The 18,274-nt window shown below is 36.1% G+C and overlaps 1 protein-coding gene across 3 annotated transcripts in view; it reads left to right on the top strand.

Moving 5' to 3' along the window:
* Window positions 1-18,274, top strand: part of LOC127862911 (histone-lysine N-methyltransferase, H3 lysine-79 specific-like) — a 164,598-nt gene that overhangs the window by 37,540 nt on the left and 108,784 nt on the right. For all 3 annotated transcript variants that reach the window (XM_052402184.1, XM_052402186.1, XM_052402185.1), the window contains exons 7-11: window positions 2,052-2,146; window positions 7,115-7,177; window positions 14,134-14,189; window positions 16,166-16,214; window positions 16,535-16,634. In XM_052402184.1, the coding sequence (XP_052258144.1) occupies window positions 2,052-2,146; window positions 7,115-7,177; window positions 14,134-14,189; window positions 16,166-16,214; window positions 16,535-16,634 (363 nt within the window). The remainder of the gene's footprint in view (window positions 1-2,051; window positions 2,147-7,114; window positions 7,178-14,133; window positions 14,190-16,165; window positions 16,215-16,534; window positions 16,635-18,274) is intronic.

The raw sequence follows: 18,274 nt of genomic DNA, 5'->3' as shown, positions 1-18,274 counted from the left end.
AGTGCTTACAAGTTAATTAAAACTGACAATTTCACTCAATAAAATATGACAGAAATCATTGAAATGCAACCTCATACTGTGATCATCGCAACAAATACATTAATGACTCCAAACAAATAAGGGCATACAGAAATATGATTCTTTGATTATTATGGTTAACTTTTTCATTCTAACGACCTATTCTCCTTGATCCCTTGACAGATTTGAATGAAAATTTGAGGAATAATCCTTGGATGACTTTCTTTTCAAAGTTATACATATTGTTAAGGTCCATTTGATATGTAGATTTTACAATGAAAACTTCAAAATTCTTCATCACTTAACAACAATGTTCAGGGCTTTAATAATTGATGTATTACATCGTCTTGTGGTCTTCTACCCAGTTTGTTCAATTCAGGCCCCTTGGTAAAAACTGGCCACGCCTCACGGGTCACATGCTTTATATAGACTTTCTGTAAATCACTTTAACAGTCCCTATAACTTGCCACCCCCAGGGGTCTAGTGATTTGTGTTATAGTAATTATCAATTAAAGTCCAAAATGTTCTCTGAAACAGCTGTAGGGGTTTTATTTTTGGTGTGTAATACTGTATAATTCTCCTTTTCTAAGTTTGATCAAATAATGTGCCTGGGATCAAAACTAATCATGCCGGAGAGTCACATGATTTGTATGGAGTTATATTGTAAATAACTTCTTATTTACTGAAACTGCAAGGATTTACTATTTGGTCAGCAACATTGAATGGTGGTCCACTACTAAGTTTGTTTAAATTATGGCCCTGGGATAAAAATTGGTCTCACTATAAGGGTTACTTGTTTTGTTTTATGTTTGTAGAAAAAAACTTACTGTGTTGCACTTATATTTTAAACAAAAGTCTGTGTCATATAGAGTAAAAAACAGAAACATCACAAACTCTACTCAGAGCAGGTCAGTTTCTACATTTCTCAGGTGAGCAACCTAGGGCCTTGAGGCTCTTGTATTAATATTGTGAAAATCTCTGAAAACTAAATACCCAGTGGTTTATTATTTGGGCTGCAAACAACATATATATAGAGGTCCTTATCTGTGGGGTCTAAATTGGGGTCATTCTAGGGGTTACTTGCTCTTTCCTATATTTTTATATTATAGCAAAAACTATGTGTTCTGATACTGTCTCATTGCATGTGTCTTGCATAGTAAAAAAACTAGATGAAAGCCAAAATTTTAACACAAACATAAAAAAATCTGCGCATAACAGTTTATTTTTAGCTCACCTGAGCATAATGTGCTCATGGTGAGCTTTTGTGATCACTTTTTGTCCTCCTTGTGTTGTGCGTCGTCTTATTAACACTCAAGAGGCCACATTATTGGTTCCTTCAAAAATATTGCCAACATGGGGCGGGGCAGTTTTCCTTGTATTGCTATAGTGAAAACTTGTTAACGCTCTAATGGCCACATTAAATTTATTGGCCAATCTTCATCAAACTTTGTCAGAACAAATTATCTAAATGAAATCCTGACTCAGGTAAAAACAGGCATGTGAGTGCTAAAATAGGTAACTAGGTCAAATTTAAAAACGAATCTTTATACACTAAAAGTCACTTTCTTTGTGAAATCTTCATGAACCTCTGTCAGAACATTTGTTCTAATGATATCTCAGCCGAGTGCAACAATTAAAATGGGCAGAAAAAATAAATATGTTTCAAAAGTACTTAAGTTATTTTGAACCCCACTTGCATTTTATTTTTAAATGCAATGTTTAAGTGGCACTTAAGTTATTCTGCCCAGTATTTACTTTAAACTTCAATTGCTTGTCCCAGGGTGAATGTATTATTTTTCACATGTACATGTACCTGTACTAGTGTTAAGCTAAGATTGCAAGGTAGTATTTAAAGATATATTAGATTAAAGCCTAGAACTGAACAGTTATGTTATGTCTGTATTGAACACTTTAGTCACATATATAGGGCAGTAAACAGTAATGTAAAAAAGGCCTCTGCATATCTCATTGTTAGAATACTGTTGACAATATTACAGGATATATTTTGGTCAGCGGTGATGTCAATATTGCAGGTGTGGGGCAGGTGGTTTTGCAGGTTGCAGCGTGTACAACTTGTAAAGTCTGCTATGGCATTGAGAAGGCAGAGTGGCCTGCAGCCTATGCAGAGGTGTGTACCAAGACATGATCAAATGTGCTGGCACCGTATACCTGTTTCATATAGGTGGTCAAACAAGTAAAGGTGGGGAGGGGTGGCGGGTATAGGGTTGTTAGCTTCTTTGTCTTCTAGTTGCTTAGTTGATATGGTTTCCAGTTGACAACACAAGAACTACTTGACATCAATGCATAACTGTTGGAACTCTTGTATAAATATCATAAAATACACGTCATGTTTATTTTTGGTTATAAATCACGAAATGTTTATGCTCCCTTTTTAGCATAGGTGCGTTTACGCACCTATGCTTATGATATACCACATTTCGAAAATCCACATCGATCGGTTGCCCATTATGAAGCCTTACCTGATCAAAAATCAGACGAAATATCTATTTAATTTAGTATATGGTCATTCTTACAATTTTTTTTTGGAAACGTTTTTCTAGCGTTTTCTTCCAAGAATATTGCTGACACCGTTTTTAGTGAATTTTTCTAAGACCATTTTATGTCAAAAAATCTTCTTATAACCTAAAACAAATTTCGTTCGTAAAACAATTCTATCTACACTATAAATCTCAATCTCCTACGCAGTGGCCTCCCTTATACTAGAAGTTACTGACCGGGCGAAGCAAGGGAAGTAACTGCTGTGAGGAGTTTCTATAAAAATCTGCATTCAGAAATCTGTATTCAGAACTCAATCTGTTGTGCACGTCTGCATCTAACGCTTACCACAAGTTTTACGACAAATTCTTGACGCAGACGAATAGGGTAGCGTCTATTTTCATTTGTGAAAAGAATAGTTCGATACAGGTCTGTCCATGCTTAAATTTTGAAAGGCTTGGGTAATTATTTTTCATAAGCGTTTCAAACACTGATGTAAATGGAAAGATTATCTATTTAAATAGTCGGTAATTGTTTGAAATTATTGATTTGAGAAATTCGCGGATGGCGATATCGAACTACATCACGGCCGTTAATCACGCGCGCCACCTCTTTTTTGCGATGCATTTATAAATGAGCCAATGCAACTTCCGAGGTGGCGCTCAGGCCCGGATGTTTTGAAATTTCATGGACAACTTGACAGGGTGATTAGGTTTAATATGTTTGTACAACATATTTCGCATTATTTTTACAATCGGGCAATGTAGTGCGATTCAGCGAAGATTGAGTCGTCTAAAAATGTACAGACACGTGCATTCTCAACCCATTTAAAAACGTGAGAACCTTTATAAGCTGTGGCATGGTGGAGTTTAAAAAGCATTCCGATGAGTTTTTCATGTGTGACGAGAAAATATCCACCCAATTAAATCACCAACGGCATCAAACGATTGCGTACAACATACATTAGATGCTGCATGCACAAAAATATTGGCTTCTTGCCGACGTAGAAGATAATTTTGCATTTTTCCAAAAGAGATGGAGCCAATGCTTAGGAGGTGGCGCTAATGATAGGAGGTGGCGCAAATGCAGGATGCTATCAATTAACAGTCGTATCGCAATGACATTATCGCATGACGTAGATTTCATAGATAATGAAATTTGTTATATTAAATTTATTTTTCAACGTGCATACGAAGGCCCAAATCTTTACAGAACATAAATACAATCTGTAATAAATATTATAAAATATATAAGTGATCAACTCAATTAAGAGGTCACCAACATGAATGAAACATATTGTACGGTGTATAACAACAATTTGTAATACTCAATCAAACCAATAACTTAATGTTCAATATTTTCAAAATAATTCATTGACATCAATATTTGTATACAGTATGAAAGTTCACGAAATAAATATATGATAACACTTCTTCTTGAAACTATGTTTTGTGGCAGTTAATCCAAATGCTTAATTTACTAAAAGACCAAGGTCAACAAATCTTAATTAGGCTCAGTTATGTTGTTTTTCCCACTATTAACTCCAAAAAATGAAGAAAGCTCGGGTTTTTTTTCGTTAACATTTTTGTATTAAACATGTTAAATGTTGTTATCTTACAAAGACGATCGTTTAAATCCATCAATACATCATTAGAAAACTACTTGTTTTAATTAAAACGCACGCGAATCAAATGTGCTGAAGTAGTCAACTTACAAAAATGATGTAAGTCCTGTAAACATAATAGAAACCATAACATAAAATATTTCACTTTAAATGAGCTATAAATGTGCATTGGAGCCACCTCCTAATCAGAGCATCTCCTTGGCATTGGCTCCATCTCTTTTTGAAAAATGCAAATTTATCTATTAGATCGGCTAGAAGCCGACGTTTTTGTGCATGCATTAACTTGTACAGGTTCAAAGCAATCGTTTTATGTAATAAGCGATTTTATTGGCAGGGTATTTGCTCGTCACACAGGCAAAATACATCGATTTGCATTAACGAATTCTACCATGCCACAATTTATAAAGGTCCTTACGTTTCCAAATAGGTTGTGATTGAAATTTTCTGTACATTTTTAGATGAATTTATAATCGCTGAATCGCACTACATTGGCCGATGTGTTAAAATATTGCCAAATGTCTTGAAAATCATATTGAATCTAATCACCCTGTTAACATATCAGTTAAATTTCAAAACATCCGGGCCTGAGCGCCACCTCGGAAGTTGCATTTATTAATGCATCTCAAAAAAGAGGTGGCGCGCGTGATTAACGGCCAGTGTACATTATACCACGTGACGCCATTCTTCCCTGTATCTTGCACCTTGTACCAAGAGGAGATGTGCATATTATCAGCGGGTTTATGATTAATTTGAAAACCAAAAAAGATCATTGTTTTTGGAAAAAGATCATTGTTTCAGCACATGTGCACTTAAAAAACTCATTGGTTAAAAATGAAAAATTATCACTGGGTCACTTAGTGCGTTTCAAACATTCAGCATGGTGTCCGCTCTCTAATTCAAGTAGTTTTCATCCGATCTTTACCAAACTTCGTCAGAAATCGTATCTAGATAATGTCTACGCCAAGTTCGAACATGGGCCATGCCGGGCAAAAAACTAGGTCACTGGGTCACTTAGTGTGTTTTAAACATTCAGCATGGTGTCTGCTCTCTAATTCAAGTAGTTTTCATCCGATCTTCACCAAACTTCGTCACAAGTTTTATCTAGATAATGTCTAGGCCAAGTTTGAACATGGGCTATGCCGAACCAAAAAATAGGTCACGGGGTCAAAAACTAGGTCAGGGGGTCACTTTGTGCATTTTAAACTTTCAGCATGATGTCTGCTCTCTATTTCAAGTAGTTTTCATTCGATCTACACCAAACTTGGTCAGAAGTTATGTAGCAAACTAAAAGTTAAATAAAATAAAGGCGATGTATAACTCAAAAACATTTACACAGTCGTGTCGTGTTGACACATTTCTTGTTCTTGCAGTTTGTGCCAATATCTTAAGGTATAAGAATAAATCCTTGAATACATGTATGTCTGAAATATGTGACAAAAAATTTCGGGTTGCGTGAAACATAACCGGCCATTAACAGTGTACAACGTAACTATGCAATAAAAATGAAATTTTTTAACAAGAACACATGCTTATGAAACATTCCATAAGCAGCATAATAATCTGTTTTTTATGCACTAGTTGAAATGTTTAAGAAAACTTTTTTTTAAGTTATTTGAAATAAAGCACTGCTTACCATCGTCATTCGTGTTAAATCTAATTATTAAAGTTAAAAAGTGGAACCCCAAAAAGTCACGTGATCCTTCACCCTGTTAAATGCTTTATATTGATTAATCTAAACATTGGATCTAACAAGCTCCAGTAAAAAAAAATAAGAATAAAAATAAAGAAAGAAAACAAATTAACCCGCAATTAAGGTTGAACCACTGATCCCTGGAGTAAAAGTCTATCGGTTAGACTACTTGGCCATCCATGCTCATATGTAATGAGTGATGTATTTTATACTTTGTATTAGCAATCCTCGTAGTATCACAAAATATAACAACAACAACAGAACTCTCCAAATTATTCAATGGTTTTGCGTTGCTACGCTTTATAATTTTTATGCCCCCCTTCGAAGAAGAGGGGGTATATTGTTTTGCTCATGTCGGTCCGTATGTCCGTCGGTCCGTCCACCAGATGGTTTCCGGATGATAACTCAAGAACGCTTACGCCTAGGATCATGAAACTTCATAGGTACATTGATCATGACTCGCAGATGACCCCTATTGACTTTCAGGTCACTAGGTCAAAGGTCAAGGTCACGGTGACTTGACACAGTAAAATGGTTTCCGGATGATAACACAAGAAAGCTTACGCCTAGGATCATGAAACTTCATAGTAACATTGATCATGACTCGCAGATGACCCCTATTGATTTTCAGGTCACTAGGTCAAAGGTCAAGGTCACAGTGCCAAAAAACGTATTCACACAATGGCTGCCACTACAACTGACAGCCCATATGGGGGGCATGCATGTTTTACAAACAGCCCTTGTCTTTTTTTAATTGTCAAAATATGCATATAATGGATATTTTAGAGCATGGTAAATCTTCAGTATTACTGTTATCTCACAAATACCATAACTACAACGAAAATTTGCGAATCTGATTTTTTAAAAATAATTTTGTCAATTTACCAATATGTGAAAAGGCCCCTTTAAGTCCACTTGGTGGAAGCAGTTAGGTACACAATTATTCAAACAGAATGGTTGGAATCAGAGGTACAGAAGTGAACTTGTTAAACATAAATACAATGGTTTTACAGAAAAAGTGGTTATCAATGTCTTGATGGAAAATAACATCTTAAGCATCTTGTTTTCAATTAAAAAACATATTAATATAAAAATTATTTACGTGGCGATACTACTATTACTGAAAGGCCTAGAAATAAGCTTAACACAGTGATTTTACGTTTAAAGTCAATGGTATTGTAGATACAACAACTTCAAAATAAGGATGCTCATGTGCAATTGCATTTGTTTATGTAAATGTTCATTTTTCTTCTTTTTTAAAGCCGAATTCTTTGCTTATTTTGCAGTTGATGATCAAACAGTTCAAACGCTGGATGAAGTGGTATGGGAAAAAATACAGCAATTTCCTGGTATGCTCATATAATGATTTTACCAAACAATACAGCATGTTATTGAAAACTAAACATTATTTTGGTTTAAATAAATTGGGAAAAGTGTAGTAATGAATTAATTTGAGAAAATGTTTCAGTATGAAAGATATGTGAATATTGTAATAAAAGAGATAAACTATTAATAAATCATTATCACATAACTAGCTCATGTCAGGCTAATGGCATTATCTTTGTCCCTTTGTTATTGTTGACAAATATCACAATAAGAATACATTTGAGCTCTTTTAAGCTTAAAATGCTCATTGTGATCTTTATCATCACTGTTTTCCCATTTTCTGGTGTGTGATTTAGCCTGTGAATGCTCTTGAAGCCACATTTTTTGACCCAGTAAAAAACACAGTGGGACAGAAAGTTCTCCTTTGATTAATAAAGATTTTTTTTATGCCCCTGGATCGAATGATTGGGGGCATATTGTTTTTGGCCTGTCTGTCTGTCATTCTGTCACTCTGTCATTCTGTCCCCTTGGTTAAAGTTTTGCGATAACTTTTGCAATATTGGAGATAGCAACTTGATATTTGGCATACATATGTATCTCATGGAGCTGCACATTTTGAGTGGTGAAAGGTTAAGGTCATCCTCCAACGTCAAAGGTTAAATATATGGCTTCAAAGCGGCGCAATAGGGGGGCATTGTGTCTGACAAACACATCTCTTGTTTCACAATTCCAGTAGTAATATTTTTTGCCCAATCAATATGAAGATTTGTCTAAACATTTTTTTTTTATTATTTAACTGTAAAAAGTTAACGATTGCAAGTAACAGGTCAGTTTTTGATTGGGTAAAATTATTCTCAAATGCAGTTGTTCAATTAAAAAAGAAGCAAAAGCATTCCAAAATCAAAAAGCACAAAGGATTTACTGGCCAATTTTAAAGATAAATGTGTTTTAGAATTTCAGTAACACAAACATGCCATTTTGACCTTACCTGAACAAAACATGCTCAGGGCAAGCCATGAGAAAGATGTTGGACCTCGGGCATTTCTAATAAAATATCCTGATGTCCAGTATCAATTCCAAAACTGGCTGTCATCGTGTCCAACAAAAAATACATATGTAAACATTTGATTGGGTTCAAAATGAAAAAGAAACTTTGAATCTGTTAAAAATATTGACTGGTATAAGTTTATTTTAATTTGATAGATGGTTTTATGATAAAAAAGAATGGTGCATTACAAACCAGTCGGACCAAATTTCTATCCGTGCTGGTGACGTAACAAACGCTAAGGTTTGTTCTCAGAACCAGTAAAATCTTGCATTGAGTTATGCGAGGTAAGCAAAACAAAACAGTTTAATTGGTTGAAGTGAAGTTTACTGGTTTCAATCCATGTTATGATTGTTAAGAGAGAGCGGGGAATGATACGAGCTTTCCTTTTTCCTTGTCAAAATATGATGTGAAAGAAAGCACTTCAATCATCTGTTAAGTTTTTTCACCGAGTACTGCATGTACAGGGTTTATTATTTCTGTTAAAAATACTTGTCATTAAACAAAAATAGAAAGCTTTCTTCACTTTTAATTTTAAGTTTTGCCATGTGTTATAAAAGAACACATTTAAATTTAGTTATCATTTTACTGTATTTGAAACTGTTAAAACATTGTAAGCGTCAATATACACCGAATATAAGGTATTTTATTCTGCAGGTGTGTCAATTATCCGGATACTGGAAATCCGGATTTCAGTTGTCCAGGGTCAATTTTGAGATCAATGAAAATCGGTTAAAATATTATTATCCCCCGCCATAGGCGGAGGGATATTGTTTTGGCGTTCTCCATCTGTCTTTCCGTCCGTCCAGAGCCATATCTTGGAAGTGCTTTGTAGAATTTCATTGAAACTTGGTATGAGTATGTATATGGATAAGAGGATGATGCATGCTAAACGGCATTGTAAACCATCTGTAAATAACGGAATTATGGCCCTTTGTATCTTGAAAAAATGCCCTTTTGAGTGTCAAATATAATACTTTTGTGCCAATATGGCAGGGGATATCAATTCAACAAATTTGCTTGTTTTTATGTAATTAATATGTGTTAAAGCTTCATCATCTTTCCAGAAATTTGGCACGGACATGAACGGTAAATGACGAAAAATGTTCACTTCTTTCTGAAAATCGTACAAATCAACTAAACGTTGAAAGCATTTTTGGTCGATTTAACTTATGTTTGAGGTCCTTAATAAACAAACATCAAATGATGAATACACATGTGGTGATATGGAAGGTCTGACTTATAATAGTTTGCATAGTATTCACCAGACAATGCAAGTAGAAAGACTATAAAATAGTACAATTAGTGTGGGCTTGAAAGGGGCGGGGGGACACTGCCCTTTATTTCCGTTGGGGACTTGTGTCCCCGGACCCACCGGCCTAATATTCGGGAATTTGAATTTGGGACTATTGACACCCCTGATTCTGGTTTGAGTTAAAGAAGAAAAAGGTCCTGTAAAATCTTGTAAATTTCACAACTCACTTGACCTCATGTCCTGTAAGATTTTTTAGCTCATCTATTTTTTGAAAAAAAAATATGAGCTATTGTCATCACCTTGGCGTGAGCGTCGGCGTCCGGTTAAGTTTTGCGTTTAGGTCCACTTTACTCATAAAGTATCAATGCTATTGCATTCAAACTTGGTACACTTACTTACTATCATGAGGGGACTGGGCAGGCAAAGTAAGATAACTTTGGCGTGCATTTTGACAGAATAATGTGCCCTTTTTATGTCCCCCACTATAGTAGTGGGGGACATATTGTTTTTGCCCTGTCTGTTGGTTGGTTGGTAGGTCTGTCTGTTTGCGCCAACTTTAACATTTGCAATAACTTTTGCAATATTGAAAATAGCAATTTGATATTTGGCATGCATATGTATCTCATTGAGTTGCACATTTTGAGTGGTGAAAGCTCAAGGTCAAGGTCATCCTTCAAGGTCAAAGGTCAAATATATGGGTCAAAATAGCTAATTTTATGTACACTTTTGCAGTATTTCAATATTCAAGATAGCAACTTGATATTTGGCATGCATGTGTATCTCATGGAGCTGCAAATTTTGAGTGGTGAAAGGTCAAGGTCAAGGTCATCCTTCAAGGTCAGAGGTCAAATATATGTGGCCAAAATCACTCATTTAATGAGTACTTTTGCAATATTGAAGATAGCAACTTGATATTTGGCATGCATGTGTATCTCATGGAGCTGCACATTTTGAGGGGTGAAAGGTCAAGGTCATTCTTCAAGGTCAGAGGTCAAATATATGTGGCCCAAATCGCTTATTTTATGAATACTTTTGCAATATTGAAGATAGCAACTTGATATTTGGCATGCATGTGTATCTCATGGAGCTGCACATTTTGAGGTGTGAAAGGTCAAGGTCATCCTTCAAGGTCAAATATATGGGTCAAAATTGCTCATGTAATGTCACTTCTGCAATATTGAAGCTAGCAATTTTATATTTGAAATGCATGTGTATCTCATGGAGCTGCACATTTTGAGTGGTGAAGGGTCAAGGTCAAGGTCATCCTTCAAGGTCAATAGTCATATAGGGGGACATTGTGTTTCACAAACGCATCTTGTTATACTTAGAAAATTGAAAATTTTGGTTGAGTTTTGTGTTTAGGTCCATTTTATTCCTTAAGTATCAAAGCTATTGCTTTCATACTTGCAACACTTACTAACTATCATAAGGGGACTGTGCAGGCAAAGTTATGTAACTCTGACTAGCATTTTGACAGAATTATGGGCCCTTTTTATACTTAGAAAATTGAAAATTTGGTTAAGTTTTGTGTTTAGGTCCACGTTATTCCTAAAGTATCAAAGATTTTGCTTTCATACTTGCAACACTTACTAACTATCATAAGGGAACTGTGCAGGCAAAGTTATGTAACTCTGACTGGCATTTTGATGGAATTATGGGCCCTTTATACTTAGAAAATTGAAAATTTGGTTAAGTTTTGTGTCCACTTTACCCCTAAAGTATCATAGATATTGCTTTCATACTTTAAACACTCGCAAACTATCATAAGGGGACAGTAAAGAACAAGTTGAATAACTCTGGTTGTCATTTTTACAGAATTATGGCCCTTTTTTTACTTAGTAACTTTGAATATATGGTTAAATTTTGTGTTTAGATCCACTTTACTTCTAAAGTATCAAGGCTATTGCTTTCAAACTTCAAATACTTTCATGCTATCATGAGGGTACTGTACCTGGCAAGTTGAATTTTACCTTGACCTCTGAATGACCTTGACTCTCAAGGTCAAATTATTAAATTTTGCTAAAATTGACATAACTTCTTTATTTATGATTAGATTTGATTGATACTTTGACAAAACAACTCTTACCTGACATACCACAATAGACTCCACCCAAACCATCCCCCAAGCCCCCCCCCCCCACAATCCCCCCCCCCCAATTTTTTTTTTCTTAAAGATTATCTAATAAATGACCACCACGCCCTAACACTATACCCCCCCCCCAAACCCAACCCCCCCCCCCCCCCAAATTTATTTTTTTTAAACATGGTTTAAAAACACAAATATTTTTTTTAGGGATGGCAACGAATACCGATATTGGTATTCGGATATTCGGTCATCCTTCCGAACAAATATTCGGATATTCGGTCAACATCTGTTAGAAAAAAAATCAACTTTGTTTACCGTACCATTACTCCATGAATTCTACTTTCGTTTTTACCGGAAGTTCCCCGGAAGTGACTAAATATTGACACAGCATTGCCGTCGCAAATTGTTAAAATTGAATGAAGAAAACTGTTTTTAAACTTTTAACATTGTACATCAACAATAGAACGAGAAACATAATATTTACATGACGACAAAACAATTACATAACAAAACAGTTAGATCTATAAATAATTTAAGCTGAACTTAAACGTAGTATTTACATAGCGAACACGTGCTTTAATATTGTACATCAACAATAGAACGAGAAACATAATATTTACATGACGACAAAATAATTACATGACAAAACAGTTAGATCTATAAATAATTTAAACTGAACTTAAACGTATTATTTACATAGCGAACACATGCAAATAAAACACCGTTGCCACATTTAAAAGTCACTCGGATCGGCGTCACTGGGCACATGAACATTGTTCTTATTTAAAAACACGATTGTGTCGACCAGATCACTGGCGAGTCTATTTCTCCGCAATAGCACATGTAATCCGTTCACTTTCGGAAACACACTTTCTTAGGAGTACTCAAAAACGATGACATTGACGACTGTTTCTTAGAGTCCCCAGCATCATTCGAAGATGCAGAAGATGGAGGTTTGTTACTAATATGATTGAGAAGATTGGACGTCGTACCAGCCTGGATGTACTTAAGATTAACTCCACACAAGTTACACGTTGCCGACTTCTTATCGGATGATCTCGTGAAATACTTCCAAGCAGCGGAAGGTGTAGGTGGCATTTTGATTGGACAGAGATTTACTTTATGCGTTTAGCAATGATAATATTTTCAATTAAATGAGGGCGAAATACCAAAAAAAATTTCTTTAAATATAATACCTGATTGAATATTGAGTAATTAATTAAAGTTTGGACCATACGATACGCAAATACTCATTAGAGGTTGAGTAAATTATTTTCTAAAAGCTTTTTTGTTTGGACAACGGGATTATAACCATACGATCCTTTTTGTTTTTCACACCAAGTCAGCACTTCCTTTACTTATTTAATCGTTGATCATGTTAAATGTAATTCGAGTTATTAGATCAAGACGGGTCGGTGTTTAAATTGCCATACGGTCTTATTTGTTTTTTTACACCAAGTCGGCTTTTCCTTTACTCATTTAATCTTTGATAATTTTAAATGTAATTCGAGTCATTGGATCAAGTGCAGGTCGGTGTTTTGATTGCCGATGCGATTTGAACCTATCATAATTTTGACACAAAGTGACTGTCTTTGTTAGGCAATTAGCGGGATTTATGACCGGTATACTGTCATCACCATAGCGAAGAATTATCCGGACTAAACATTATGACACGAGGAACAACTTTTTTACAATGTTTGAAGCAAATTTCACAAATACAAAGTCTTTGAAATTACTCGATGTTATTATGATTTTTTTCTTCCGAATATTTGATTTGGAAAATAGTATCCGAATATTCGGATATTCGTTGACATCCCTAATTTTTTTGTATTATTTTATTTTTTAAATACTGTCCAACCATCCCACCCAAGAATCCCACCCACCCCCCCAAAAAAAAAGCTTTTTTTTTGCATTTTTGGAAGAAAATGTAATAAATGACCACACCCCCACACTATACAACCCCTCCACTCCACCCCTCCTTCCTTTGTGATTGAAATTGAGATACGTCCCTTCACCTTTAAAAAGAAAAATAGATGAGCGGTCTGCACCCGCAAGGCGGTGCTCTTGTTTTGTCTTTGGCATGGGTTGGTCAGGTTCAGCTTTTGTCAGTCGCCTTCTGTGTGTGGTGCATCATGAAACTTGAGTCTGGACTTGTCAACCATTACTTTGTGAATACTCAAGAGCCTTCATTTATTGTCCACTTTTCATTAAATTTAGTCAGAACATTTGTCTGTTCCAATGACATCTTGTCAGAGTTTGAAACTAAGTCATATGTGGTAACAAAAAGTAGGTCACTAGGTTAAATTACAGAAAAAGCTTATTGACACTTTATAGTTCACATAATTTGACCATTCTCATGAAACATGGTCAGAACGTTGATCCCAATAATATCTTGGACAAGGTCTAAACAGATAAATGATTCCGGTCTATTGAAAAACATAGCTGCTACAAGGGGTTATGCACTTTTCCGTTAAAAAGGGCACTTTCATTGTGAAACCTCCTGAACACTACTTGCATAGAACAGTTTAAGTTCCTTGAGGTCTCTGGTAAGTGCCTTTGGTCCTCTTGTTTTACTCAGAAAAATATTTTTCAGCTGGAAAAAGGGGACTTTCTCTCTGATGACACAAAAGAAAGGATCAACAGTGCCACGTAAGAAATCCTTCCATGTGTTATTTAATTGCAAGCATTAACAATTAAATATGGTGTTTAGGTTTACACTAGATTTTATGTCCATATATACTATTAGCTAAGCTGTGTTTAGGTTTCCAAAAATGCTCATAACTTCTATCAAAGCGTTTATAGGGGGCATATGTCATCCTATGGTGACAGCTCTTGTTTAATCTGGATCAAGTGTGGTAAAAAAAAACAGTTCTCCTGATCTTCAGCTATTGGTAAAGTAAGCATGTGAAGACTCTTAATTTCAGATTTTCATCTGTGCAATCTCCATGAAACTTCCTCATAACATTTGTTCTAATGATTTCTGTGATGATTGAGATATGATTCTGAGAAATTGAAAAACATGGCTGCAATGAGGTGGACAGTTAACGGGCGGGCGGGCGGGCGGGCGGGCAGAACAAGCTTGTCCGGACCATAACTCTGTCTTTCATTGTCAGAGTTTAAAATCATTTGGCGTATTTGTTCACCATCATTAGACGGTGTGTCAGGCGAAAGAATTACGTCAATATCTCCAAGGTCAAGGTCGCCAAACTAAACATAGATTGATTTTGAAACAACTATGTAACTATGAACAATCAGTAACAATGCACATTTTGATTTTGAGTTGTCTCTCTTTATCATACTTTTTTTATGCCCCCCTTCGAAGAAGAGGGGGTTTATTGTTTTGCACATGTCGGTCGGTCCGTCGGTCGGTCCGTCAGTCCGTCCACCAGATGGTTTCCGGATGATAACTCAAGAACGCTTAGGCCTAGGATCATGAAACTCCATAGGTACATTAATCATGACTGGCAGATGACCCCTATTGATTTTCAGGTCACTAGGTCAAAGGTCAAGGTCACAGTGACTTGAAATAGTAAAATGGTTTCGGGATGATAACTCAAGAACGCTTAGGCCTAGGATCATGAAACTTCATAGGTACATTGATCATGACTGGCAGATGACCCCTATTGATTTTCAGGTCACTAGGTCAAAGGTCAAGGTCACAGTGACTTGAAATAGTAAAATGGTTTCCGGATGATAACTCAAGAATGCTTATGCCTAGGATCATGAAACTTCATAGGTACATTGATCATGACTAGCAGATGACCCCTATTGATTTTCAGGTCACTGGGTCAAAGGTCAAGATCACAGTGACTCGAAACAGTAAAATGGTTTCCGGATGATAACTCAAAAATGCTTACACCTAGGATCATGAAACTTCATAGGTTCATTGATCATGACTGGAAGATGACCCCTATTGATTTTCAGGTCAAAGGTCAAGGTCACAGTGACTCGAAACAGTAAAATGGTTTCCGGATGATAACTCAAGAATGCTTACGTCTAGGATCATGAAACTTCATAGGAACTTTGATCATGACTGGCAGATGACCCCTTTTGATTTTCAGGTCACTAGGTCAAAGGTCAAGGTCATTGTGACTCAAGACAGTAAAATGGTTTCCGGATGATAACTCAAGAATGCTTACGCCTAGGATCATGAAACTTCATAGGTACATTGATCATGACTGGCAGATGACCCGTATCAATTTTCAGGTCACTAGGTCAAAGGTCAAGGTCACAGTGACTCGAAACAGTAAAATGGTTTCCGGATGATGACTAAAGAATAATTATGCCAAGGTTCATGAAGCTTCATAGGTACATTGATCATGACTGGCAGATGACTCCTATTGATTTTCAGGTCACTAGGTCAAAGGTCAAGGTCACAGTGACAAAAAACGTATTCACACAATGGATTCCACTACAACTGACAGCCCATATGGGGGGCATGCATGTTTTACAAACAGCCCTTGTTTTCTAATTGAAATCAAGGTCAATTTTACACAAGGGGGTTAACAATACACATTTTGAATTGTCTCCCTTTATGAGACTTTTTTTCAACTGAAAACCTGGTTTTGTGACAATTTTGTGCCTTGTTTTCAATTTAACTAATTATGCCAATACTTATATTTCAGTGTCATTTTTGTGAACAACTTTGCATTTGGACCTCAAGTGGACCACCAGGTAAGATACTTACTAATTGTTTATCTGCTAATTTAGTCTCTTCACTTGTGGTAATCATATTAATTTATGCTCGAAGTAAGTTTGTGAGGAAGAATGTATGTCTGGTCTTGTGAAACAACAATTCTGTGATTTTTACCTCACTAGAGACTAAGTGCTCATGGTGAGCATTTGTGGTAGGTTGCCCTCCATGGTTGTGTGTTGTGTGTTGTTACATTGCTATGCAGATTTTATTAAACTTCCATGGGAGATCCTCATTTTTTCAAGTTTTAAATCTTGTCCTCTTAAATCGCTGGGCTAAGTGTTTTCATATCTCATTTCAGCTGAAACTTAGATTTGCTAATATGAGGGAAGGCGCTAAGATTGTCTCATCAAAGGCCTTCTGTCCCCTCAACTTCAGAATCACTGACAGAAATCTAAGTGGTATGTACTAGTGTACTTAGTGCAAGTAGTTATCTCAGGTCCTAACTAGATACTTTTTTTATCAGAAACAATTAATTAATAATGATTACAATATGATTATATATTATTGTGATGATTGTTTTCAGCTCACCTGAGTGCAAAGTGCTCAAGGTGAGCCGCTGTGATCTGTCTCTGTCCGTGGTCTGGTGGCCTTGTCAGGTGTGCATCATCAACTTCTAGTATGTTGCTTCTCTAGAGGCCATAGTTTTTGCTTAATTATGATGAAGTTTTCTCAGAATGTTGAAGAATATTTATGATTATTTCAAATAAGGATAAAGTGGTTTCACTAACTAGGTCACCAGATCAAATCATATAAAAACCTTATTTTTATTCTAGAAGCCACCTTAATGACTCAATTTATCCAGACTTTGTTGAAATATGTTCTAGACAATATGGAGGTAAAGTTCTAATTTGAGTCAGGAGTCACCAATTTGGCAACTGGGTCGAAAATGAGTAAAACCATGTTTCCACTGTAGAAGCAACATTCATGATGTACTCTTTGATCTGATGATCAAACTTGCCCAGGGTAAGAAAAGGTATTTACATCTTTGGCACTGCTTCGGGTCATATAATTTTTATGCCCCCCTTCGAAGATGAGGTTTTTTTTTGTTTTGCACATGTTGGTCTGTCGGTCGGTCCGTCCACCAGATGGTTTCCCGATGATAACTCATGAACTCTTAGGCCTAGGATCATGAAACTTCATAGGTACTTTGATGACTGGCAGATGACCCCTATTGATTTTCAGGTCACAAGGTCAAAGGTCAAGGTCACAGTGACTCGAAATAGTAAAATGGTTTCCGGATGAAAACTCAAGAATGCTTAGGCCTAGGATCATAAAACTTCATAGGTACATTGATCATGACTGGCAGATGACCCCTATTGATTTTCAGGTCACTAGGTCAAAGGTCAAGGTCACAGTGACTCGAAATAGTAAAATGGTTTCCGGATGATAGCTCAAGAATGCTTGCGCCTAGGATCATGAAACTTCATGGGTACATTGATCATGACTGGCAAATGACCCCTATTGATTTTCAGGTCACTAGGTCAAAGGTCAAGGTCACAGTGACTCAAAACAGTATTATGGTTTCCGGATGATAACTCAGGAATGCTTAAGCCTAGAATCATGAAACTTCATAGGAACATGGATAATGACTGGCAGATGACCCCTATTGATTTTCAGGTCACTAGGTCAAAGGTCAAGGTCACAGTGACTCAAAACAGTAAAATGGTTTCCTGATGATAACTCAAGAATAATTAGGCATAGGATCATGAAACTTCATAGGTACATTGATCATGACTGGTAGATGACCCCTATAGACTTTCAGGTCACTAGGTCAAAGGTCAAGGTCACAGTGACAAAAAACATATTCACACAATGGCTGCCACTACAACTGACAGCCCATATGGGGGTATGCATGTTTTACAAACAGCCCTTGTTTCATCAACATGTTGAATGTAAAGTCGAATTTCTCCACCAATACAATTTTTTTTAACAAACCCTGGTGGATATGTTACTCGGGGGACATTGGTTGATATCATTTTTGGTGCAAAACCTTTTTCACTGGCATACCTTTACAGAAATTTGTAAATTAAGGGCTAAA

The sequence above is a fragment of the Dreissena polymorpha genome, chromosome 16 (genome assembly GCF_020536995.1).
Source record: "Dreissena polymorpha isolate Duluth1 chromosome 16, UMN_Dpol_1.0, whole genome shotgun sequence".
NCBI classification, from domain to species: Eukaryota; Metazoa; Mollusca; class Bivalvia; order Myida; family Dreissenidae; genus Dreissena; species Dreissena polymorpha.
The sequence above is the reverse complement of the archived record's forward strand: the minus strand, read 5'-3'. Positions and strand labels throughout refer to the sequence as shown.